This window comes from Lepidochelys kempii, chromosome 16 (assembly GCF_965140265.1).
Source record: "Lepidochelys kempii isolate rLepKem1 chromosome 16, rLepKem1.hap2, whole genome shotgun sequence".
NCBI lineage: Eukaryota > Metazoa > Chordata > Testudines > Cheloniidae > Lepidochelys > Lepidochelys kempii.
This window is the reverse complement of record NC_133271.1, coordinates 25,401,195-25,425,405: the sequence shown is the minus strand read 5'-3', so window position 1 is coordinate 25,425,405 and position 24,211 is coordinate 25,401,195. Positions and strand designations below refer to the sequence as shown.

At 41.2% G+C, this 24,211-nt stretch overlaps 2 protein-coding genes across 5 annotated transcripts in view; one reads left to right on the top strand and one right to left on the bottom strand.

The window, feature by feature from the left end:
* Positions 1-5,606, bottom strand: part of MRRF (mitochondrial ribosome recycling factor) — a 19,886-nt gene extending 14,280 nt beyond the window's left edge. For 2 of the 4 annotated variants that reach the window (XR_012155238.1, XM_073314101.1), the window contains exons 1-4: positions 5,469-5,578; positions 3,338-3,546; positions 2,581-2,736; positions 1,201-1,319 (exon numbers count right to left, since the gene is read on the bottom strand). Coding sequence is in view for 3 of the 4 variants with exons in the window: in XM_073314101.1 (XP_073170202.1) it covers positions 1,201-1,319; positions 2,581-2,736; positions 3,338-3,521 (459 nt within the window). In the remaining variant the exon portion in view is untranslated. The other 2 variants (XM_073314102.1, XM_073314103.1) reach the window with 2 other exon arrangements.
* On the top strand, positions 5,578-24,211 carry RBM18 (RNA binding motif protein 18). The gene is made up of 6 exons (XM_073314104.1): positions 5,578-5,708; positions 6,249-6,367; positions 15,504-15,630; positions 17,264-17,350; positions 20,963-21,048; positions 22,890-24,211. The coding sequence occupies exons 1-6, from the start codon at positions 5,706-5,708 to the stop codon at positions 23,047-23,049; spliced, it is 582 nt and encodes a 193-aa protein (XP_073170205.1). The 5' UTR covers positions 5,578-5,705; the 3' UTR covers positions 23,050-24,211.

The window sequence follows — 24,211 nt, the reverse complement described above, 5'->3', positions numbered from 1 at the left end:
CAACCTTCTCACCTGTAAATTTTGGAGGTTCAGCTCTAGTGGAACCTAGATCTGAACAGCTCACAGGATTGGGCCCATAATTCTTAAAAGTTATCATGCACTGGATATGTTTTAAGAAGCCTTGTGGCATGAAGTGCCCTGTAACGACCTCCTTGGAGATTTTGCTGGCTTAATTAATTGGGAGAAGCCTTTGAAAAATAAAGATAAATAAATGTTGGCTAACATCCAGTTCTAGAGCTGGGGCAATGGCTGACCCTGTGCCCACTAATACTAACTAGGATCTATAGAGCCCAATGGGACACTTTACAGTCACTTTTCTGAGCAAAAGCCCTCTCTGTGGGACTGATAATGGTGGAAATTAAATGCCCAACTTTGCTCCACTATGGGAGTGGCACAATCTATTCAGAAGTGGATATGCTATTTTTGCCACAAACTTTCAGAGGCTGCCATCGACACAAGTGAAAGACAAATAACTTTCATAGGAGCTTCAGTCCTCTACCACCACGTAATGGTTTCATGATATAGACTAGTCTTCATCAGGAGGTGGGCTGGCATAAATAGCAGGACAGATCTAGCATTCTTACTGTATGCATAATTCCTGATGAGTCAATGGGAGGTCGTGTGTGTGCAAAGAGCGCTGTATGTGACACAGATACTGGAGAGGGAAACACCTTTTAGGCCACGGCAAAGCAAAATTCTGCCAAAGCAGAATTTTCCTCTATATTATCTCTAGCTTTATTCAGGCCAGTTTTAAATGACTCAAGTGATAGGAAATTATTCCACAAGGCTAAAAGAGCTCTCTCAGGACTTTCCCCACGATATTGTGCCAAATTCAATCTTGATATAGTGGGTGCATCATGTAGCAATGGCGACATTCCAGCGCTGCTTCGAAGGTGAGGTACCCAAAACACAGGAAAGTGAACACGTACATTCAGTAGTGAAACATTTCATTCTGTGACTGTAAGATCAGGAAGTGATACTGATCCAGAATGAAGTCAATAAGAATTGTGCTAATTCTACTGGGGTGGAATGTGCCCCATTCAGTCTAAATTTTCCTTTGCTCAGTTTCATCCCATTATTCCTACAGTAATTATACTCCTTTTGGTTTTGAAAGGAGATAAAACGCTTGTGCCTCTGAGCTGCTCAGTCCCCTTTTCCTTCCATTTGGATTTTCATATCCCTTCAATCATGTCCACGTACCTCTGGAAAACTAGCCATATTTACTAGAATGAGCTGAGGAGATTTCAGCGAGATTTGTCCAAGCTGGTTTAATGGAAACTTTCCATCGTTTGTTGTCACAGTTATATGATCAAGAGTGCCTGAAAAATAAACCGAAATAACAATGGCATGTCAATATTACACAGCACTTTTATGTTTAAAAAAACTGAACAGCATTGAAATTATAATATGCATTCATACTCCTACTTCTTCATATTATGCATTCAGACATTAGAAGAAAAAACCATATATTTTTAAAATAGGTCTGTTCTTCCCTTGCAGAACAAGCAGTCCTAGTTTGTATTTATATATCCCCCTATGGTTTTTGCAATCCAAACTTCACAGGATTATGCTAGTGCATGAAAACCAGAAAGTGAAACTGACTAATAAACTGACAGAATGAAAATGGTAAAGGAAGAACATAACTAGTAAGGTGGAAATTAAGTATTTAAAATTCTTGCAGTATAAATGATCTAACCTCTTATAACACAGGTACAGGAGATTTATATGATTTTTAAGCTGACGGTGTTCCTCTGTGCCCCCAGATTCTTTCCTAAATCCCCACAGGAGGTGCAGTTCACTGTCTAATTTAAAGTATTTTATTTCACTCTAAGATCCCCTTAATCTGCTTTGTAGTTTCTGCTGCAAAATGTTAACAGGCCAGAAAGCACAGGGGAGACGGGGCACTTTATCAGTATGATTTAAAAAAAAAAATAACTGAGGTTAAAATAAATCGTTAAGCAATTGAGCTGCCCATTCTTACTCCATTAGAGACTGAGTTGGGGTGGTGAATGATCCATATTTGGCCATTGTTTAAGTTTTCTCCCTGAAACTGGATACGCATTACAAATGTGTGTATTCAGTGTGCTAGAGTAACTGTAGCTTGGTCAAATATATTCACGTTTCTTTATGAACACAAAATTCACTGAACAGGGTTTGTAAAGGTCACTAACCACAAATATGCATTGTAGAAGAAGTCTGCATATGCCAGACACCAGGCTGATGGCAATTTCCAAAAGGCTAATTTAATGGCAATTGGATTTTTCCTGCCCTACTGCACCATTAGCTGACAACTTGCTTCTTCATCACATCTGCAAACAGTTCAGTTAGACATTTTTGACATCTCCCACTTACAAAAGCCATTTTCAGGAAGTTATTAACAAAAATGGATTCTTCCTGGTCAAGCTCAGGGTGAAGAAAGTCTTTAGTTGGGGATCTCAAGGTTGCAGTAATTGGGTACCCAGTGAGTAACTCAATAAAAAGAAAATCAATTTACAGAAAATGAAAGACACAGATCTGGGCTGGAAAGGCTCAGCGGATTTATTTATAGACAGTAGAGAATTATATAAGCAAGTTACTGACCTGGTGAGGTTCTTATATTGAGATTTTTCCCGAATTCTTCCTTAAGGGCTTCCATCACTGCCTTCATTTCGCCATTTACTTCCCCGAGACTGATAATATCTTCAACTAAGGCAGCATTAATATTCACTCTAGCTTGGGTCTGCCCTTTACCTTTAGCTGAAAATTGCACACACAATTAATTTCTGTACCACTGACAACACCATGGTCTCTTACTGAACTATCACATTAGAAAACAAAAAGGAGCCATTGCAATTACTTTCAGATTAGTAACTGGAGGTTAGCATAAATTGAAGTATATATTTTTAAGATGGTAAATGATAAGCCTGTGATCCAAAATGTATTTGCACATCATGCGCTGTGTGTTTTGCAACACTAATTTCAATATGGAATGTGAAGATTGCTAATTAATGACCTGATCCTGCAAAGATCTCTACAGGTGTGGACTCTTGCGAGATTCCTTTCCAGATCAGGGATTAATGGCCTTACTCATGCAAATAGTCACCTTGATGGCAACAAGAGTGCTAAGTGAGCATTTTAAAATTAAATTTCAGCTGCGCAAGGACTAAAAATATTAGAGCGTTTTGAAGAAAATAAAATGTTCTGGTCACCAAAATAAAGGTACTTCCCAGAGAAAAAAAGGTGGAAGGGGAATGTTCATTAAGGTGTAAGTGACATCAGGACGGAAATCCTACTTTCAGCAAAGTATGGATACATAATTAGAAATGGCAAATTCTAGTAAAGAGGCTTCTTTCTTTACCTTTGGCTTTCTTGGTAGCTAGATGTCTGGTCAGTATTGTCTGGTGGACCACACACTGCCTGCAGCCATTCAGCATCAGGGTTGTATGCCTCAAAGGTACTTGCAGGGGTGGCCTTACTAGTCCTGAGAGAGAATTATGAAACAGGGGAGGCAGCTGACGGAGACACCTTAATGCCATGGCCATGGCATACAACTACTCTTTCGTTCACCTGGAAAAGCGAAAAATGGGAGATACGAGAACAGTCTTCTACAATCGTCGTGTAAAAATGGTTTCAAGTTTAATATCAAACTGTCAGTCCATGATAATGATCAGAGGACAACAGGCCTGCTTCTGGTCCTAATGAATCAATGCAGTTTTGCTGCTGATTTCAATGGCAGGATGACTGGATCCAATATACTCATATAGCATTAATATTGACATCTGCCAAGGAGATGTGGAGGCTGCATTAAGATGGAAACTCGAAACACAGGTATGACCACATTTTTGACAAGATGCTTTTAAATATGTCAGTCGCATACAGATTTAAACACAAAATTCGGTGGCAAAAAATTTGAGACTCTAGAATCCCTCAATCCCCTTCCTGTTTTTAAAATAATGATGACTATATATTATTTGTATGGCAGTAGTACTTAGGCCAGGACCCTATTGTGCTAGGCACTGTACAAACAGAACAAGACCCTGGGGAAGGTACATCCATCAGTGGCTATTAGCCATGTTGGTCAGGGATGCAAACCCACACTCAGGGCAACACTAAACCTCTGACTGACAGAAGCTGGGAGTGGATCATTCTATAATTGCCCTGTTCTGTACACTTCCCCCTGAAGCTCTGGCACTGGCCACTGTCAGAGACAGGATACTGGGCTACCATTGGTCTGACCCACTATGGCTGTTTTTATGTTTCTTTTGTCTGTTTTGTCCAACTTCTGCTTCCTCTGTGACACTTGGATTCTAAGTTCTCTGGGAGCAGGACTGTTTTCTCTGTTACTTGTCTTTTCTTTACCACACACAATACAACAGGGACCGTTTGTCCGAGCTTCCAAAATGCTCCCACAAAACAAGTAAATAACAATAATAATACACTACTGCCAACCCCAACCGTTTGAATATTATGAGATTGACTTAAAAATACGATTTATTAATAAATAATAAATGTGGGGTTCTTTTATTTTGCCTTCTTGCTTTTGAACCTCTAGGGTACAGATAGGTCACATTTTCAAGCATTTTTCTGTGACCAGGTCAGCCACGAACCTTTGTAAAAAAATTAAATGACAGTTGGGATTCTCCTGAATTCACATGAATCCAGGAGCTGAGACTTACGTAAAAATAACGCCTAGTGCGAGACCGAACAATTGGGAGAATTGGCAACAACTGAAGACGGAAAGACAGAGAAGAATGTGGTGGCAGGTTAGTAGCCACACAGCAATGCTGCCCTGCAGTTTAGGACAGGAAGTGAGGAATACCACACCCAGCTAAAAACAGCAATAGGAAATTAGGCAGGCAGAAGATACTTTCCTGTTTTGGGCTCTGGGGAGGAGTTCACACAGTGATATCAATGCCTGGGGATCTTTACCAGCCACAAGATGCCAGGGGCTGGGTTTTACAGATCACCCCAGGCACCTCATGCTTAACAGACTCCCCCACCTCCCTGACCCTTACACACCCCTTATGAAGCCCTGTGTCAGAAACCTAGGCCAAGAGGGCCCCTGGCCTCAGGAGCACCTCCCCTGCCCACCACTTAACCCTGCCCCACCCCCTGCACTCCAAGCCCCGCCCCCGGTACAAGCCCCGCCCCTTCGCCCACCCCCTGCTCCTGGCGTTCTGCCCCATGGTGCATAGCCCCAACCACTACCAGCCCTGCCCCATAATGCAAGCCCCGCCCCTTATCCTAGAACCACCCCCTGCTCCGGAGCTCTCCCCCATGGTGAATAGCCCCACCCACTGTTCCCCAGCCCCGCCCCGGTGGTACACAGCCCCGCCCCATAGCGTGTAGCCCCGCCCCTGTTCTCCAGCCCCGCCCCCATGGAACACAGCTCCACCGCCCCGCCCCCAGGTGCCCTGCGCTCACGCTGCCTGCACAGTCCCGCCCCCACTCTCAGGCCGCCCCCATGCTCGCTCAGCCCCGCCCCGGACCTTAAGCCCCGCCCACTGCTCTGGTTGCCGTTGCTCGGTCTCCCGGTCCCCGCAGCGCGGCCCCGCGCTCCCACTCGCCGCTCAGCCCCGCGCCGCACGCCGCGCCAACGTCACCCACCTGCGACACGTCCTTACGTCAGACGTTGGCGTGGCGTGCCCCTCCTCTCAGGGAGGGGGCGGGGCCTAGGGGAGTGAAGGCCGCCGCCGCTGGCAGCGCCGGTCTGGAGTGCCGGACCCATGGTGAGTGCGGCCGCCGGCCCTGGGGCCCGGCCCGGCCCGGCCCGGCCCGGCGCCCCCGCCCGGGCCCTGTGAGCCCGGCCTACTCCTGCCAGCGTCGCCCCCGGCCTCACCATGGCAACAGCCCCCGGCCTCGCCCCGCCTCCCCCTGCTGCCACCCCCAGGCTCATGTCCCCCCCCAGCACAGTGTCTAGCCCCCCCCCGGCCTCCTGAGCCCCCCCCGGCCTCCTGACCCCCCCCCCCCCGGCCTGGCCTTTCTCTGTGCCCTCCCCCACCCCGTCCCTCGCCCACCCGTGCCCCTGTGCGAGTCCGGGCCCGCCTCTGGTTTCCTGCGGTGGGGTCACCGTGTCCCCTGCCCGGGCTCCTTTCTCCCCAGAACCCCCCTTGGCTTTCTGTGTCCCCGCTTAAATAAACAGCCCCCGTCCTGGGGTCGCTAACCCGGCCCGGCCCGGGCGAAGGTGGGAGGGAAGCGGCGGCTCTGCTCCCCCCGGGCTGTCTCGCAGCTGTCACTCAGTGCGTCAGGATTTCATTTCTCATACGCAGAGATTGATGGCGGCGGAAATCAAAACCCTGCCTTTGGAGAACGCGTCCATCCTCTCCGAGGGCTCTCTGCAGGAGGGCCATCGGCTGTGGATTGGGAACTTGGATCCGAAGATAACCGAGTAAGTCTGAACTGCTTTAACTTCCGCAAATCGCAGTGCTGGTAACCTGGAGGCACGTTAGGTCTTAATTTGTTGACTTTTGAAGTTCTCAGCTCTGACTGCTGCTCCTCCACCGCACCTGTGTCTCTGCTATCCATTAAAATCAGCAGCATTCAATAATGTATGGCAGATTAAGTATTTCTGGAGATGTCTGGAATATTTAGGAGCTGTTAAGCCTTCAGAGCCTTGTGTGGTACCTTGGCAAAGAGTTAGTGGATAAAGAGGTTAATATACTTGCTTAAAACATTGCCTGTTTCCTGACCCTTGATTCTTTCCTCCATTCCCACTGTATTGCTACAAGTTAGATTAGAAGTTTCCAGCTGCTGCTGAAGACTTGCTTAAGATACTTTAGAAACCAGCTCTAAAGCGGCTAACGTATGAAGTGAGACTTTTCTTGCCATCAGAGTTTAGCAGTTTTGTATGCTTTGCCCAGTCCTAATTTAATTGCTCCCAAACAAGTGCTCATTCTGCTTCCCTTGGGATGCTGTATCTGATGAAGAAAGCTGTAGCTCACAAAAGCTTATGCTCAAATAAATTCCTTAGTCTCTAAGGTGCCACAAATACTCCTTTTCTTTTTGGGTAGTATCTAGTGACTAATGCAAATCAGAGACAGACCATCCAGTGAAAGGGCTGGCTAGTATTGATTTGACTACCAGTTGTTTTTACCCAGCACTACCCACTGTATACTGAAGTGTTAAACTTAGTCCCAAGTGACATTAAAAGAAGTAACTGCAATATCTGAAAACAATATTGAAGATTTACAAGTGTACAGTGGGTGAGACATGCTGGCCCTTTTGGGGGAGAGAAGGATACTAAAGTGTTGACATTTATGACATCCCATCAAGACGGTATCTTAAATAGTGTAATAGTGCCCTTCTCTATTTTCTGATTCAATAACATACCGATCTAGAAGTTAATGTTAATAAGTTAGAGTAGTGGTTTTCAACCTTTTTCATTTGCGGATCCCTAAAAAGTTTCAAGTAAAAGCGTGACCCTCTTTGGAAATCTTAGACATGGTCTGCAGACCCCAGTTTGAAAACCATTGAGTTAGAGCAACAGAGTGCTTAGCCTGAATTGCTGACTTGTTTTCATTTGGATCTCACTGGGTGCCAGGGTAGTACTTGGGTACCACCATGATTCAGTACCTCCTAAAGAGAGGCATGAAATAGTAGGAAAGGGCTCCAGAGATGGACAGCAGATATAGAGTACAGCTCCTGCTGCACAGTTGTCCTGTGAGAGAGTTCATGTAGCCACACTGCAAGTGCATTTGATGTGACGTTTCCCAGAGCCAATTCTCCGACTGGAAATCTGGAGATGAAAAGAATCCTTTTATTTTTCTAAAAATGTGTTCAGGAACTTTAGACTTGTTGCGACACTTTGCGGGAAGATCCAGGTGGTTATTTTGCTATCTTGTCCTTGTCAGCAGTTGGGTGTGGACTAAACAGGGAATTAACTAATTTAGTAACTGAACAGCTGCTATACAGAATATAACATGACCCTAATCTCTTAAGATTTTCTGTCTACAATAAATGTGTAAGCATCACACTTCCCTGGCCTTGGAATGATTAAATGCAAATTAAATGTTGTGGTAACACAAGTGTACATTTAAAATCTCAGGGAAGTAGGTGGATTGCTGTAAAAATATTAGACGCTAGTTGTGTGGTACACTAAAAATCTTAGGAGTTTTTATAGAACAATCAAGGGTTTACACGCTTCAAGTAAATAGGTTTTTTTTCCCTAGACTATTTTATGTGTCTCAGTCATGGAACCAATTTTTGTTCTGCTCCTTATGTTTTTGCAAGTGCTACATTTTTGTTCTAAGTGCAGTTCCTTTTCAGGGAGCAGTGTTCTAATCGTGTCTCTAAGTGGAGTCCATCATTAATGTAATGTCCTCTTCAATCGTTCAGCTCTGGGCTACGGCCACCTCTTTTGCATTAATTACCATTTTTTGCCCCACATTTGTATTTCTTTGGTTTGCCTGCATTCAATAATTGCACAAGATGACATGATTAGATATATGGCCTCTTGGAAATATTTGTTTGTGAAGTCCTTGGGGATTCAGGATGCAGGGTCAGTGTGAGGGAAGGAGTATAATATGCTTGTTAAATAGATTGGCTGTATAACTTCCTCTGACATTCCTTCCTGCGATGTTCTTACATCTTGTTTTAAGACCTTTTGTTAGAGCCTCTTACTGTAGATCATCACTTCAAATCCAGCCCAGATCAATAATGGCTGAACGTTGTTACCATCTGGCAGCTCTTAGGTGATCTGTGTGAAATTAGTTTGGTGTGTCTCAGACCACTTCCTTCTGGTGATCAGATGTTCATTACCAAACAAAAACCACTGTTATTTTGCATTAATTGGTCCACTTGTTGGTAGTCTCCGCTAAGGCAGAGGGCTGAATTCCACTTTCACCCTCGGAGGTGGTCCCTCTATAACAGGATTGAAACATATTGGTGAGTAGATGTGGGTGACTCTTGCCCAGCTGCTACTCATTCTGTACCTGTGCTGAGGAGTTTTTTCCCAGCACTAAAACAGTCACTAAAATAAATTGCACATTATTGGCAATATCTGTTTTTAAATGAATTGTATTCATTTTAAAGTTTTGTAATTCTGGGTTAAGACCTATGGGTATTCTAGTGTTAGCATAACAAAGGTCTGAGTCACAGTTTTGTGAGAGTATTCTGTTCTTCTTTTGCTGAGTAGTACTATACAGTTAAAAATCATTTCAGCAGAGGACACCATTTACAGGGATTAAACAGCCTTTGAGTTTACTTCCGTGCAGCTCCCTTTTTCACTTTGAACTATCAGTGCTGAGTAAAGAAATTGAATCTTTCATGTCACGTCAGTAAAAGTTTACATACAAGAAGAGATCTCTTGGCTCCTGCCTTTTCATGATCACTTCTGAGTTTGACATGTGCTTTTTACCTGCCCTTCATAGGGATCCTAGTTGTGCTTACCAATCAGGAGGACAAGTACATGTGAAAACTAAATGTCAGTCCTTGTTTGCAGCAGATCCCTGTTTTTTCAGGGAATTGCCCACTGGAATTTGTATGTAGCATCTTTTTATAATTGAGTAAAACCATCTTGATGCCAATAGCTGGTGTTCTTCCTTCAAGAACTGGGTTTAAATTTATTTATTTAAATGGAGGTCCCAACTCTGAGTATTTACAGTCATGAAGCCCTTTAAAGACCAACCCATAGCCACAAATTGGGTGCTGTAAAGACAGTAGAAAATATACATGTTTGAGCTCAAATCTCACAGTACAATTATGAATATTAAAAAGTTATAAATTAAGCATAGGGAGTGTTGCTTCCCACAGATTACTAACCACCAGTATGTGAAGTTAAGGAGACTATTGGCTATGCAAAAATGAATCGTGTGGCAGATACAATGGCCATGATTCTATTATGGGACTAGCACAGGATTTCTTCTTTTCATGGTATGTACTGTGTCTTAATAGTGAGATTCCCATGGACATCTCCTCTCCCAGTCATACTTGCACAGACCTCGTCTCCTTTCCTTTGTAATTACATAATATCTCAGTGGCAACCAGTGTGGATAAAAATCAATGATTTTTTTTTTAAATCCGCTTTTTTTATTCAGATTTTTTTTGATAAAATGCTTTTTGAGGAAACAAACCTATCTAAAGGTACTTTTAATTAAGATACATTATAGCTCAAAGATATCTCATCATGGAATAGGGATTATAAATTCGAATTATATAGTATGAGACAATATATTCATGTAATGTTTAAGAAAAGTTTTGTAAATGAGTTCCAGTAGTTCATGGATTAGGGACCCAATCTTATGGGGTTCCAGGGACTTCTGTATAGATTATTTAGGTTAATCTTTCTATCTACTCAATGGGACTCAATTCTCAGTCTAGAAGATACCATCAGAGATGCTTAGTTTTGCAGTTCTCAAACTGTGGATTTTTGTCTCCAAGGATAACATGCTTGTTAACAGCAAAAATGTTTTAAATAAATAATATATAGGGGTGAGAAATAACAGCTCGCCAACCCTATTGTCCCTCTGCAAATTTGTGTACACAGAGTCAATCTCTTACCTCTCTCTAAAAGTGCAAGTTTCAAAAAGTTCAGTGAAAAGAAGATTGTTGGGGGCAGAATAGATCTCGACAAGAAAAAGAAGTCTGGAGATAAATGTAAGAAGGGAGGGACAGGCAGTAAAAACAAAAGTGAAACTGTTTGAGCAGCATATTCCAGAAGTCTTGAGGTCTTCCTGAGTGTAGCCTTCATTGATTTGAGATCTACTATACCATTCTCTCACTAGAAGGGAAAACCTATGATGGCAGCAGGCCATAAAAGAGACCCAGTTGTGAAGAATATGTATTAAGGTTATAACTGCCAACAAGAATGCACTTTTTAATGTAGAAATCCATGATTAAATTGAGTCTTCCTGATTAGTGATTTAAATCAATTGATTTAAATCAAATCCACCCTGATATCATGGGGTAGAGTGGGTTGATTGTTCCTAAAGAGAGGTTGATTCTCACTGGTTGGTAACCATAAAATCATGTTGACTTGCAGTTAAATGTAGTCTTTGTGCCAAATTTGGTGATTCTGTTTGCTAACCAGGAGGATACATGATAATGATGCACATTTATTTAAGCAATTATATATTTTCACATACATTTATTCAGATTCTGAATTCTCAACAACGTTTTTTAGAAAATGGAGAATGACATAGTTTTTGTTTACTAGAGTATGATTTTTTTACTTATGATTTGTATCAAGCTAAATTTGGATGGAAATTGGAATTCAGTTAAAATACCCAGAAAGAGCATTTTAAAATGATTTTTTTAGTTAAAACTATCTCAATTTTGATCAATACATAAGAAAAAATTAATCAAAACACATTTTGTTTTAAAACTAAGTGATTTATTAAACAAAGGAAGTATCTGTAGTTAATGAACTGAGCTGATTGTTTCTAGTCACCATGTCCTTTAAGATGTTAGAACTAGTAGCTCTCATCCTCTCACCTCATTTTTATTCGTAGAGTGGAAGAGGAAAACCAGCTTTCCTGCTTTTTCAGCTCACAATCAGTTTCTCAACTTTAAATTGCCTAGTCATTGCAGTGAAATAGTAAAATAAACTGAAATTAAACAAATATTCTGCACCTGTAGAGCAGTATACTGCTGTCAAAAGCAGGTTTAGCACTTCAACAAACTCTGGTTGTAGGTGCTTAGCCAGTGACTTGCACCAGTTAGTGGTTTGACTTTCTTTAAACTTTGGCAACAAACAGACTGCTTGAACGTTATTTTTATTTAAATGATTGTAATAGATTATAGTAAATTTAGGCCTTTAATACAGGCTGTCATAACTTCAACATTAATTTTAAATTAGTTTATTTTTAAAAGAAAAATGTATTTAATTTAAAACAAATCTGATTTTTAAAAAATCCTTTTTTTCTCCACCCTGTCATGTGACCAGACATCTGTCTATGACTATCAGCAATTCTTCCGGAGACCACCGATTGTTCACAGTCCACAGTTTGTGAACTTTTATTCTAGGAGTTAGAGTGAAGTTCTGGATGTTAAGACATCTGGATTCTGCTCTCTACCACTAACCTGTTACGATGTGATACTTAATCTTGCTGTGCCTTAGTTTACTCACCTGTACAATGAGTGTAACAATTGCCTTCCTCACAGCCGTTGAGGCTTATTGTCTGCAAAACATTCTGAGGTCATTACTTGAAGAGTATTTTGGAAAGGCAAATATTGTATTGACAATGTTACACTTTGTTACCCACTTACACACGTTTTGACTTCCATTTTCTTAGCCATCGAATGTGTGTAAGCTTCTACAGTATGTTTTTCTCCTTCCTCCACTGTGCAGCTACTTGTCTAAGATTCTAACCTAATGAGTTCTACCTAGAAAATAATGTGTACATAAGTTGTTGTTACAGACATTTACTGGCTCCCTATGGGGGAAAATTCCTAGTAATGATAGATTTAGCATGTGGCCCGGTACCTTTTCGGTATCCTTGGGATAGCATTGTTCAGAGGAAGCCTTGAGTGTGTTTGAATAGCGCTCAGGGTGCCAGGAGGAAGGCCAAAGGAAAAGGAAATGGGAGAGCTGCTGGTTTGTCTCACATTTACATCAGATGACAGGAAGTGGAAATTGAGGTTGGCTACAGCAATCTGAGGGGGCCACATCTGTGTGAATAGCTCAAAGCTCCAAGTAGCCCAAGTGGTTGGTCTAATAAAGTTTTCATGCATGGAGTTTTTACAACAGACCACTTTTTTCAGACTACATACTTCCTTGGCAGGTCTTCCTTCACTTCTAAATTTCATTTTGCTTGTAAACCCCATTGGTTAAACTTCTGATTATTATTAATGATCTAAAAGTATCAATAGCTAAAAGGCATATACAGAGCCTGCCATTTTTTACTCATACAAGACTGCAATTCTGGTTGGTTCATCCAGAATAGAATTAGCCAGCATTTGTATAAATTTAGCTAATTGTGGCTTGATGATAAAGGGTGTTTGTGTCAAATGTGACCTAAATATAATCTGCTGGAGATATCTTCCAGATTATTGTATTTTTAGGACATTTACAAACTACCACTCCGCTGCCAAGAAAGTAAAAATAAATAGTCACTATTTGGATGTGTGGGCTCTCACAAGAAAAACAAACTCTGTTCCCTTTGGCAAGGTAGCTATATAAGTTAGGGGTATTTTTGTTTCTGAACAAAATATGGTCAGAAACATTGTTTCCTTCTACTTTGAAACAATATTTGGGGAAAGAACAGTTTGGTCAGGGCTCTATTTTCATACTCCTAAAAATAGCTAAAATAAAACATTACTTAATTATGTGAAAATGGCTTTCAAAAGGCCCTGGAATTTCAACATGTTTCCTGGCTCTGGAGGATGCAACAAGGAATGGTCTCCATATCTTGAGGAATTTAGCATCTCAGGAGTGCACATTCTAGAAATGGATGTTCAGTTGTGTCTGAATTTGTTGATTGGGTAGCATTGGATGCAACAGGAAGGGAGGGAGTGGTGAAGTTTGCCAGCATCTAGTTAATTCCTCCATTTTGCTTAGAAGTTTTCAATATATTTTCTGATGTCTAGTTTGTTCATATTCCCCTGAGCAGCGATTGAGTGTTTACAGGTCTTTTGGAAGAACATAGTGTAGGAAATACCACATCAGTATTTCATCTGTGCTTGTAAGAGGTGGAAGGCTTTTCTGGTAATCAGTTAAAATCTGCTTAATTCCACATCCACCACTGGCCTGAAGGTTTGTTGCACCTTTACCCTCTAACACCACACATCCTGCATGTCCACTTTGGCCAGTCCCGGAAGCTTACTCAGATTCCTGGAACTTTCTTGCCGGTAGCCTGAAAAGATGTTTGAAACAGGTTTTAATTAGGGAAAATATTTGTGCACCCTTGCTATTCATGTGTCTTGCTGAAGGTCCTTGACACGCTGGCAGTTGTGGGTCAACCACTGAATTTGAGTTTGTGCATATGCTGGGGTTTTTTTTTTTCTTTCTTTCATTCAAGAATCTCAGAGTTTTGCAAACATTAAGTGTGAGGTAGAGAGGCAAGTATTCTACCCATTTAATATAGTGGAAAATAGGCACAGAGAGGTCAGGTGAATTGCTAAACCTGTACAGCAAGTCACTGTTAGACCTGGGCATTGGCTCCTAAGAGACCTGATTCAGTTCCCTGCTGTAACTCCTAGGTAATATTTCCTGTTATGGAGGAAGAAGTCTAGCCAGGTGAAGTGTGGTCCAGTTATTTTCTTCTCAAATCAGCTGCCATCATCCAGAGACTGTGGTAGAATAAATGGACACAGATCTGATATCGGGAATTATAACATTCAAAAACCAGTAGGAGAATACTTCAGTCTCCGTGGTCACTCAATAGCAGACCTAAAAGTGGCAATTCTTCAACAAAAAAACTTCAAAAACAGACTCCAACGTGAAACTGCAGAACTGGAATTAATTTTCAAGCTGGACACCATCACATTAGGTCTGAATAAATACTGGGAGTGATTGGGTCATTACAAAACCTAATTTCCCCAATACTAATTTCCCCCTACTATTACTCACCTTCTTGTCAACTGTGAAATGGCCCACTCTCTTTACCACTACAAAAGTTATTTTTCCTCCCTTGGTATTCTACTGTTAATTGAATTGTCTCGTTAGACCGACCTCACACTTGGTAAGGCAACTCCCATCTTTTCATGTATTTATGCCTGCTCCTGTATTTTCCACTCCATGCATCTGATGAAGTGGGTTCTAGCCCACAAAAGCGTATGCCCAAATAAATTTGTGAGTCTCTAAGGTGCCACAAGGACTCCTCGTTGTTTTAACAAAAGTTCAGAGAACTTGCAGAAATCTCTTTAACTCAACCAACAAAATTAGTTATTTTGTTATTGTGTCTAGTGCACTAGCCTGCAAAGCTTATTGTGTGTCTAGTGCACTAGCCTGCAAAGCAGACAAATCAAGTGCAAAATCTTAGTAGTATGTGCAGTTGTGTGGCTGGTTTTTATACTTTGTTTAACAAAACACATTTAATAGTGCAAGATAATGTTAAATTGATGTGCCTGTAATCTTCATGTCCATAGCTGAAATTAAACGGTTAGCGCATGTCAATGGTTATGTGCCTCAACCAGAAACATATCACTAGGTCTCACTGGGCTGACATAAAAGCAAAATTTGACCAGCTTCTTTCTCGTCTTCTGTCACTTCTCAGTCACTTTATGGAGTTTTGTCCTCCAGTATCTGGCTGATTCTCTGATTTTGATGTCAGGCAAATGTCACTAACTCGCAATTTAGCCCAGACTGCAAACCCTTTAGATGGCACTGCTGGGGATGGATTATGTTCTAAGGCTTTTGTGCTGTGAGTTGACAAAACAGCCACTGATGATATTCACAGAGGGATGTTGTGTACTAGACTGGTTGGCAAATATATGGAAGTGAGTGCATACTCTTAAGAGAACACATTTGAGACCGGATTGAAGTCACTGAATTATGTGGTGACTTCTTCACCCTTTTAAAATTTCATTGTTGTAACTTCATGTGCAAGGTTGCCTATAAATGTCTGTGTTGTGTTCGTTCTTTTCAGATACCACCTCCTCAAACTCCTTCAGAAATTTGGCAAAGTAAAGCAATTTGACTTTCTCTTCCATAAGTCAGGCGCATTGGAGGGGCAGCCCAGAGGATACTGTTTTGTGAATTTTGAAACCAAGCAGGTATGTTGGCTTTTTTTCTCTTAACATTTGATCCTTGTGACTGGCTGATTACCTTTACTGTCTAAATTAACTTCATCAACTGAAAGATGAGATGGAAGACAGTAATGAAGGGGAAAAGGAGGTGCCCAGGTGCCTTGCAGTACATAAACCCCTCTGCATACCCATCCCACCCATATGGTGCAGTCCCTAGAAGTAACAGTGGTGCTTCCCCCACCACCTCCCGGGGGCTGTTTTGTTAAAGCTTTTTGACGCTAACTCTAGTAGGCAAGCCATTAGATTTACTGGATGGTAGTCTAGTAGGGTACTAAAGTGCTTGTTGACGACCCATATACATTCTTAGTTTCATATTGTGTAGCATACTAAACCTAGGACTACTGCTGCTGTTTTCTCCCTATATTTTACTCTTCCAGACCCTGATGCTTCAGGAAGACACAAACTCCCACCCTCATACAATTCTCCACCTGTGTAATGCTGTGCATCTGTTGGGAGTGTGGGGAAGAAATATTTCCTTCTGATCCCTGTGGGGTTTATCTTATATTATAAAGCATGGGTTGAAATTTCAGTTACCTGTAGTATCATAGTCACAAATGTTGTCACAGTTCAACTAGGATTGGGTGTAGCTGTGAGGAGCTACACAGGTAAAGTGAGTTTGTTTTGTGCAGCCTTCCTCCTTTGTTGCTGTATCACCAATAAGGAGGTGGGGTAAAGCCACAACATACCGCTTAGTATCACTCCCTTGTGGCTCAGGAAGTAACATTGGAGCACTGATGCATGGAAGGGAGGAACTGGGGAAAATAATACCGCAATGAAGGTTGCTAACAGTAGTGGGATCACTGCATAGAAGCACTGTGGGGCAGCAGAGTAAGTGAAAGATGCTGTTGTAATTCTAACTTTAATGCTTTTTAAAGTAATGAGCAAGAAATTAACTCAAAGTTAAAGCAAACAACATACTAATGACTATAGTCTTCCCCCTTACCCCCATCTTCTGCAATTTTTTAGCAAGCCAGGATGACTTTAATGGAACCTTTTGAAGCTCATTTTTCAGATGCAGCTACAGACAAATAAGCTGGATAGGAAGAAATAGCAGGATCCAGTAGGGCCTGGTCTGGATCAGCCAGTTAATATTAAGGATTCAGGAAATCCATGATGTATTGTGTGGTCTGTGGCTGACCTTCATATTCTGTCTCTTTGTCTCATTCTCAGATCTTTCTAACACTGATTATTTAACAGAGTCCAGGTGTAAAGTCAATAGTTTAGGCAAGCAATACTGAGAGAAATACAAATAGTGAATTGCAGGTGTTTACCATAGGAAACCGAGCAATTTTAAACCTCCTTGAAACACTGTTCCAATGTTCCTTACATCAGGTTCATTGGAAGTTTCTGTGATGCTTTTATTCTGCCTTGAGTAAAAGTTTTCCTTTTGAGTAATCTCTGAAATGGTTTATAAGGGCATTGTAGCTTGCATGTGTGCTTAGGGTTCCCAGAAACACTAACTGAACAGCATCATAGATTGATTCTATGATGCTAGTCAGTTGTCCCTGTAAATCAGTCTTGTACATGGAAGAAAAGGTCCTTGGACAGATTTTGGTAGAAAATTAAGTTGGTTTATTTATTGAACTGTCTTCTGGTGCAGGAAGCAGAACAAGCAATCCAGTGTCTCAATGGTAAGCTGGCCCTCTCCAAGAAACTGGTGGTGCGATGGGCACATGCACAAGTAAAGGTAAGCTTTTGACTGCAAAGCTCGACTGCCTTATGAGGATGCATAATTTGAAACAAAAATCTTCTCTCTGTGCTAGATCAAAAGCAGGGAGAGTTGCATAATTGTCCTTCTCTATACTCTTAACTTTTCACTTCAGCATTCAGAACTTGTGTAAGCTTCTTGTGTGATCTTATTTTCAGCTTTTATTTTGTTCACATCCTGGTATACGAATGTTGCTGCCCATCTTATTCCTTACATATTTTCACCCTTTAGAAATTGTGTACTGAATGTTTTCTGCAGACTGACTGCTTGTCTTTTATCATAATCAGTTGTACGTGATAAATATTAAGAATCAGATTTTTATCAATTGTATTGATATAATCCCAGTAAAATTTAGGAACATGGGAACTGTCCCACAAGAATACACCAGTGATCCATCAAAGCCAGCATCCTGTCTACAACACTGGCCAGGAACTTTAGAAGATCTTAGAATTTCCATAATAATTTGCCCACAAGAGATCAGCTAGTGATGGGCTTATGTCCTGAAGCTGAGGTTATAGATCACTTTTTCTCCCCAGTACTGTTTTTTGGACAGGGTGTGTCACTGATTCTGCATTTCCTAGTTTTTCTGTTCTGCTTCCTAAAGCGCTGCAGGTGGTAGATTCTTTTACTTCTGATTTATAAAACAACACATTTCTTATTAAAAACAAATCACCTTTACCTTTCATTTTAACACATGTTGATTTTGCTCTGAGAGGCACTGTAGTAAGGACTAACAAATTTTGATTGATCAGTACTGATAAATGCGAAGTAATGCACACTGGAAAATGTAATCCCAACTATACATACAAAATGATGGGATCTAAATTAGCAGTTACCACTCAAGAAAGAGATCTTGGAGTCATAGTTGATCTCTGAAAACATCTGTTCAATGTACAGCAGCAGTCAAAAAAGCGAACAGAATATTAGGAACCATTCCGTGGGTGCTCCGGGGCTGGAGCACCCCTGGGAAAAAATAGTGGGTGCTCAGCACCCGCTGGCAGTCCCGCTGATCAGCTCAACCCCCTCCCTCCCAGCACCTCCTGCCCCGCCAGAGATCAGCTGTTCAGCAGCATTCAGGATGCGCTGGGTGGAGGGGGAGGAGTGGTGACAGGAAGAGGTGCGGGGAGGGAGTGGGAGTTTGGGGGAAGGAGTGGAGTGGGGGTAGGGTCTGGGGCAGAGCGGGGGTCAAGCATCCCCCGGGAACTGTGGAAGTCGGTGCCTCTGTATAAGAAGACGGTAAATGCCACTGTATAAATCCATGGTACGCCCACACCTTGAATACTGGATTCAGTTCTGGTCCCCCCATCTCAAAAAAAATATATATTAGAATTGGAAAAGGTACAGAAAAGGGCAACAAAGATGATGAAGGGTATGGAACAACTTCCACATGAGGAGAGATTAAAAAGACAGGGACTTTTCAGCTTGGAAAAGAGATGACTAAGGGGGGATATGATAGAGGTCTATTGAAATCATGAGTGGTCTCAGGAAAGTGAATCAGGGAGTGTTATTTACCCCTTCACATAACACAAGAACCAGGGGTTACCCAATTAAATTAATAGCAGGCTTAAAACAAGCCAAAGGAAGCACTTCACATAATGCACAATGAATCTGTGGAACTCTTTGTTAGGGGATGTTGTGAAGGCCAAAAGTATAACTGGGTTAAAAAATGAATTAGATAAGTTCATGAAGGATACGTCCATCAATGGTTATTAACCAAGATGGCCAGGGGTGTAACCCCATGCTTTGGGTATCCCTAGTCCAATGGGTCTCAACCTATTTACCACTGTGGGCCACATCCAGTACTACCTGTATGGTCCCGAGGATGTCACATGGGCCACAGCTCTGTACTGATTGGGCCGCACGCAGCCCGCAGATGAGAACCACGGCCTAGCCTCTGACTGCCAGAAGCTGGAAGTGGATGACAAGGGATGGATCTCTCAATAATTGCCATGTTCTGTTCATTCCCTCTGAAGCACCTGGCATTGGCCACTGTCAGAAGACAGGATACTGGGCTCGATGGACCATTGGTCTGACCCAGTATGGTCGTTCTCCTATTCCTATCTTTTAATTTCTTCTATATGTGGTCTTTTCCCTGCCATTGGGTTACCAAGTTGTACTTAACAACTATCTTTCATTATTTTCTTTGGGGAAAATTAGATTTTTGGGAGTGACTTGCTGCTTTTAAAAGCAAATTACCCAATGTGGAATGTTACATATGGAATTCCCCCAGCCTTTGTGCTGTGAAATACACACATGTATTTGTGTTGAAAGCTAAGGAAACAGGTAGCCTTGTTAAGGGCCACCGTGTTTTTTTAATTATCAAGCTCTAAGGGCTCAGTACTTTTTAGCGTACATACAAATTCTTGGAAACCCAGTCTCCATTTTTGATTAACTCTAAATTCTGTAGCACTCTCGTAGAATGTTACCCGCTTCTCTATGCATGGAAAATGGTCAGATCATAAATGGAATTTCAGTCAGTACAGCAAATGTTTGCTTAGAGAGGAATTCTGCAGAAAAACCTAATGCACAGGCAGTGTGGGAGTATCGCAAATAATGTGCAAAATACCTTAATTCAGTTTGCAACAGCATTTGCAATTCTCTGAATGGAAAGATTTAACTGCAGGAGGCTTTTGCCTATTGTGACAAGTGTTTATTTTAGGCAATACCAGCACCACGCTACATAGTTTTAAGATGAACAGCCAAGGATTTAAAAAGAAAAAAACCTTACTAGATGCTGTCATTTTGAGCAGTTCTACAGAAAAACAAACCTGAATTTGTGCCAAGTGAAACATGGAAGTAGAACACACTGAAAATATTTCAGGAGGCCCATTGCAGTCAGAAAAGAGAGGCTCACAAACTGCCTTCTGATGACTGGAGCTGGTTCTGAACTGTTGTCGAATGCGTTACTTTTCCACAGCGGAATTCCATATGACTGCATTCGAACAGGAAACAAGTGTTCTGTGTTCCCTTCTGGTTCTGCGGTGTGCTTCTACAAAGGTCATATCTATTAGTACCCTATGGTAGGCTTACCTTGGGCCAGGGGTTCCCAAACTTGGTTCGTGGCTTGTTCAGGGTAAGCCCCTGGCGTGCCACGAGACGTTTTGTTTACCTCAGCGTCTGCAGGTACGGCCGCTCTCAGCTCCCAGTGGCTGCGGTTCGCCGTTCCCGGCCAATGGGAGCTCTGGGAACATATGTTATATGTTCTATTTGGAATATTTCCCCACCACCACACATCATACTCCTAAGAAGCATCTCTAAACATGTTAAATGGTGGTACAATAAACCTTAATGATCCAAAATAAAGTGCACATGGTAATCATATAGCATTCTAGCCATATGTGAACTCCAAATTGAGGCATTTTCAAATAAAACAAATACGTTTGTAAGGGCCATTACATTTTACGGTGTAGCTTAAACTCAAGGCTTTTTGGCAAAAGTTGTACAGACTCTTGCTTGCCAGCAGAATATAAAGTGAGATTAATCCAGGCTGGAAGTGTGTCTGTTGGCGAACCTGGTGTTTCTAAGCCTTTGTCTTCAATTCAAGTTCACTTAAGCAATATCATTACTAAAAGTCTCTTTTCTCACCTGCAGAGATATGATCATAATAAAAACGAAAAAATTCTTCCAATCAGTCTTGAACCGTCTTCCAGCACTGAGCCAACCCAGTCTAACCTAAGGTAGGAACCCACATAATTAAAATGTGGCCAGATCAGTCAGCCCAGGGGCAAAACTCCCTTTGACTTCAGTGGAAGCAGAAATGGGCCCACAATTAGGGTTTTTTGGTTTTGTGTTTTGTTTTCTGGATCCTAACTAAAACAGTCACTTTAACTACTGTATCTTATTGAATGTGGGTCAGGCTGCAAAATAACTGATCTAATGCAGAACAATTTTGACACTTAACTTTTATCTTTATTGATACATGAAACCCCTGATAGTTTTTGGTTTTTTGGTTTTTTTAAGTGTAATGCATCACCATGACCAGGTCCCATGACCACACCTGGCCAAAGATGCCCACATTTTTCAGATGTATTTCAGTAATAGCCATTTGTCTCTATCAGTTTCTGGTAGCCACACTGGGATCACTGTTTTATTAGTGTGTGCACCATGCAATATTCTGAATACTGCAATTTTAGCTGCCCAAGAAACTGTTTCAACCTCTCACACTTACAACTCTAGAAGAACATTCTAGTTGAGAAAAACATGTTTTACTTGATTGGAAGTCAGGAAAGATAATTAATCTTATTAAAAGATAAACGTCCCTTTGTTACACCAGTGGGAAAACTACAAGCCTAGATGCTTCCTTACTTAATTTTGTTTTAGCCTGATCTCTTAAGATGAGTTTCCTTGATGATTTACAAGTTAAATATCTCCAAAGGAATAAACTAGCAGATAACTTTATGCTCTGTTCATCAGATAACAGTTCTGAATCATGGTTGCAAAAGGTTGGATCTAAAAGAGCAGATGCAAGAGGAAAGACTCCATATAAAAAAGTGAGAAGAGATCACTCTGTAGTCCACTAAGAGAAACCATATAATTGAAACTATTTACCTATCACACAGGGAAGCTGTGACGTTTAATATTTTTAAAGCACTTTGTGATCCTTGAATTAAATGTTTTATATAAATGTCTAATTATTCTGTAGCATATAAATGAAGCATTATATGGGGATAGGACTGAGTATAACTGAATTGCCAGTAAATAAAGAAAACTAGGCTGAAATTTATAGAAATTTGCACTAGTACTAGCCAATTTCCACTGGTCACTGTCATTTGGGACTGTTTTCACTGGATGAACATAGGAGTTGTAGTAGTAAACACCCAGTGCTCTGACTGAGGAGTACATTGATGTGAGCTGAAGAAGGGAGTGCCGTCCTGTCCCTACCTAGTAGGAGAGTGTTGGTGACAGAGGGCTCTGGGAGTTTGAGATGGGGCAGAGGAGGAGTTTCTTCCTTTGCAAGGAGCTCTGACAAAGCTGGAAAAACGGTCTCTCTATATTAATGGCAGCATAGTTGTACTCGACCCCAGGACTGGAAAATTCCATTGACTCTGAGCTTGAAGGAAGTGCCTGGCTTGCATTTTTCCCTGCAACTTCTAGTGGCTTTGTATGAGGCTGACTCCTGCATGGTATCATAACTTGCTCAGACTAGTTGTAAAGTAGCATTACTTGCATGTAGTGAGAAGACTTTAGGCATGCTTTCCTGGTTCAAAGCGAACAAGAGAACATCTATTTGTGTGTGTGGTGGGAGGGGATCCTTATTTTGTTGTGCAGTAATGCAGGTCAGATCTCCCACTAGCCAAAATGTACAAAGCATTCAAAATGCAAGTGTACATCAATCTTTATGCTGGTAGATTCTTGGTTACCACCTTTACTTTATGAAGGTAACATTAGCCACCTTCTAACTACTCCTGACATATCTGAATATTCTGATGCAAGAGACATTGGTTTATTTGAGAACATTGTTCAGTCTTTAGTAAAAGACAAACTAGACTTCTCTCTTCCACTTTTTTCCCCTTTCCAGTGTCAGTGCAAAAATAAAAGCCATTGAAGCCAAGCTGAAAATGATGGCAGAGAATCCAGATGCGGAATATCCAACACCACCAGCTTATTCCTACTTCAAACCACCCGATAAAAAAAGGACTACTCCTTACTCCAGAACTGCCTGGAAATCTAGAAGATGATGATTATGAATGGATAATGGTAGCAAGAAAGACTGTTTTATACACCTCCAGTGCTCTTGTCCTTTGTGCTCAGCTGGCACCTTCCTTCCCAATCTCACTGCATATGCTACAGTGTTTTGTAACATAACATTTTAAATTTTCTGATAACTGTGCCGTACTGTCTGTGTATGTACAGAATTCAGTGCTGTCCAGAAAAAATAAGGTTCCATCCAAAACTTGTGACTAACATTTAGACAATCCATGTTGCTAGTCTGGTTTCATTAGTAAGACCAGAAACATTAGCCAGTATGCAGTTAGAAAAGAAAACACAAGGAATGTTCCATTTTAATTCTGAATGTTAAATTTAAGAAAGTATCTCTCTTTTTTTTTTTTCCAAAACGTAGAAAGTGTTCCACTTGGTTTAAATATTTTTTAAGCAGAGGGAAAACACTAAGTTTTGATAAACATTCACTAGTTACCATAAAAAATCCTTTTCATCTTCCATACAACAAACTTAAAATGGGTTTTGCAATGTCTTTTAGCAAATAAAAATGCAATATTTATACACAAGACAGCAAATCTGTTTTACACCTCAATTTAATAAATTAAAGCCAGATCTAAGCATGGGACAGCAAAAGGATTTTAAATGTTAATATTTCAGAACAGTTGTAGAAATGCAAGTGTCTCTTTCAATGCATTGGAATTATTAAATTATTATACATAATTGAATTTACTCTGTGCTTCTAAAATGACAATACTTAAAATATGGATCTTGAAATATCATGTGCAAAACACTAGAATTTTATGGTGTGAAAATGCTGTTTAAAGTTTTTACAGTAGCATATCTAGCATGCATAAATGTAATCCCCCTTAGAAGTTATTCTCCATAAACCAGATGTGACAGTGTGACACTGTAATGTTGCTGCCCCAGAGACATCTGTCAGAAAGACTACCTCAAAAATCCACCCAAACTAGGTTAATTCCTTTTTTTGATTGGTTAGCAAAGATGCTTGGTTATGACTGTTAGGAAAATATGGGTGACTGGGATCTGTGGCATAGTGGTGCAACTGTATGGTAGGGATTATCTTTGCTTTAGAAAGTGTTCAATTTATCTCTAATGGACTGGCATTTCACTTAAAATAGCACACAGCACATCCTGTTCCCTAAACATTCTCTGCAACAC

Coding starts and splice junctions, on each gene's coding strand:
- RBM18 (XM_073314104.1), top strand. Junction 6,368..15,503: donor TTGGATCCGAAGATAACCGA/GTAAGTCTGAAC, acceptor CGTTCTTTTCAG/ATACCACCTCCTCAAACTCC. Junction 15,631..17,263: donor TGAATTTTGAAACCAAGCAG/GTATGTTGGCTT, acceptor CTTCTGGTGCAG/GAAGCAGAACAAGCAATCCA.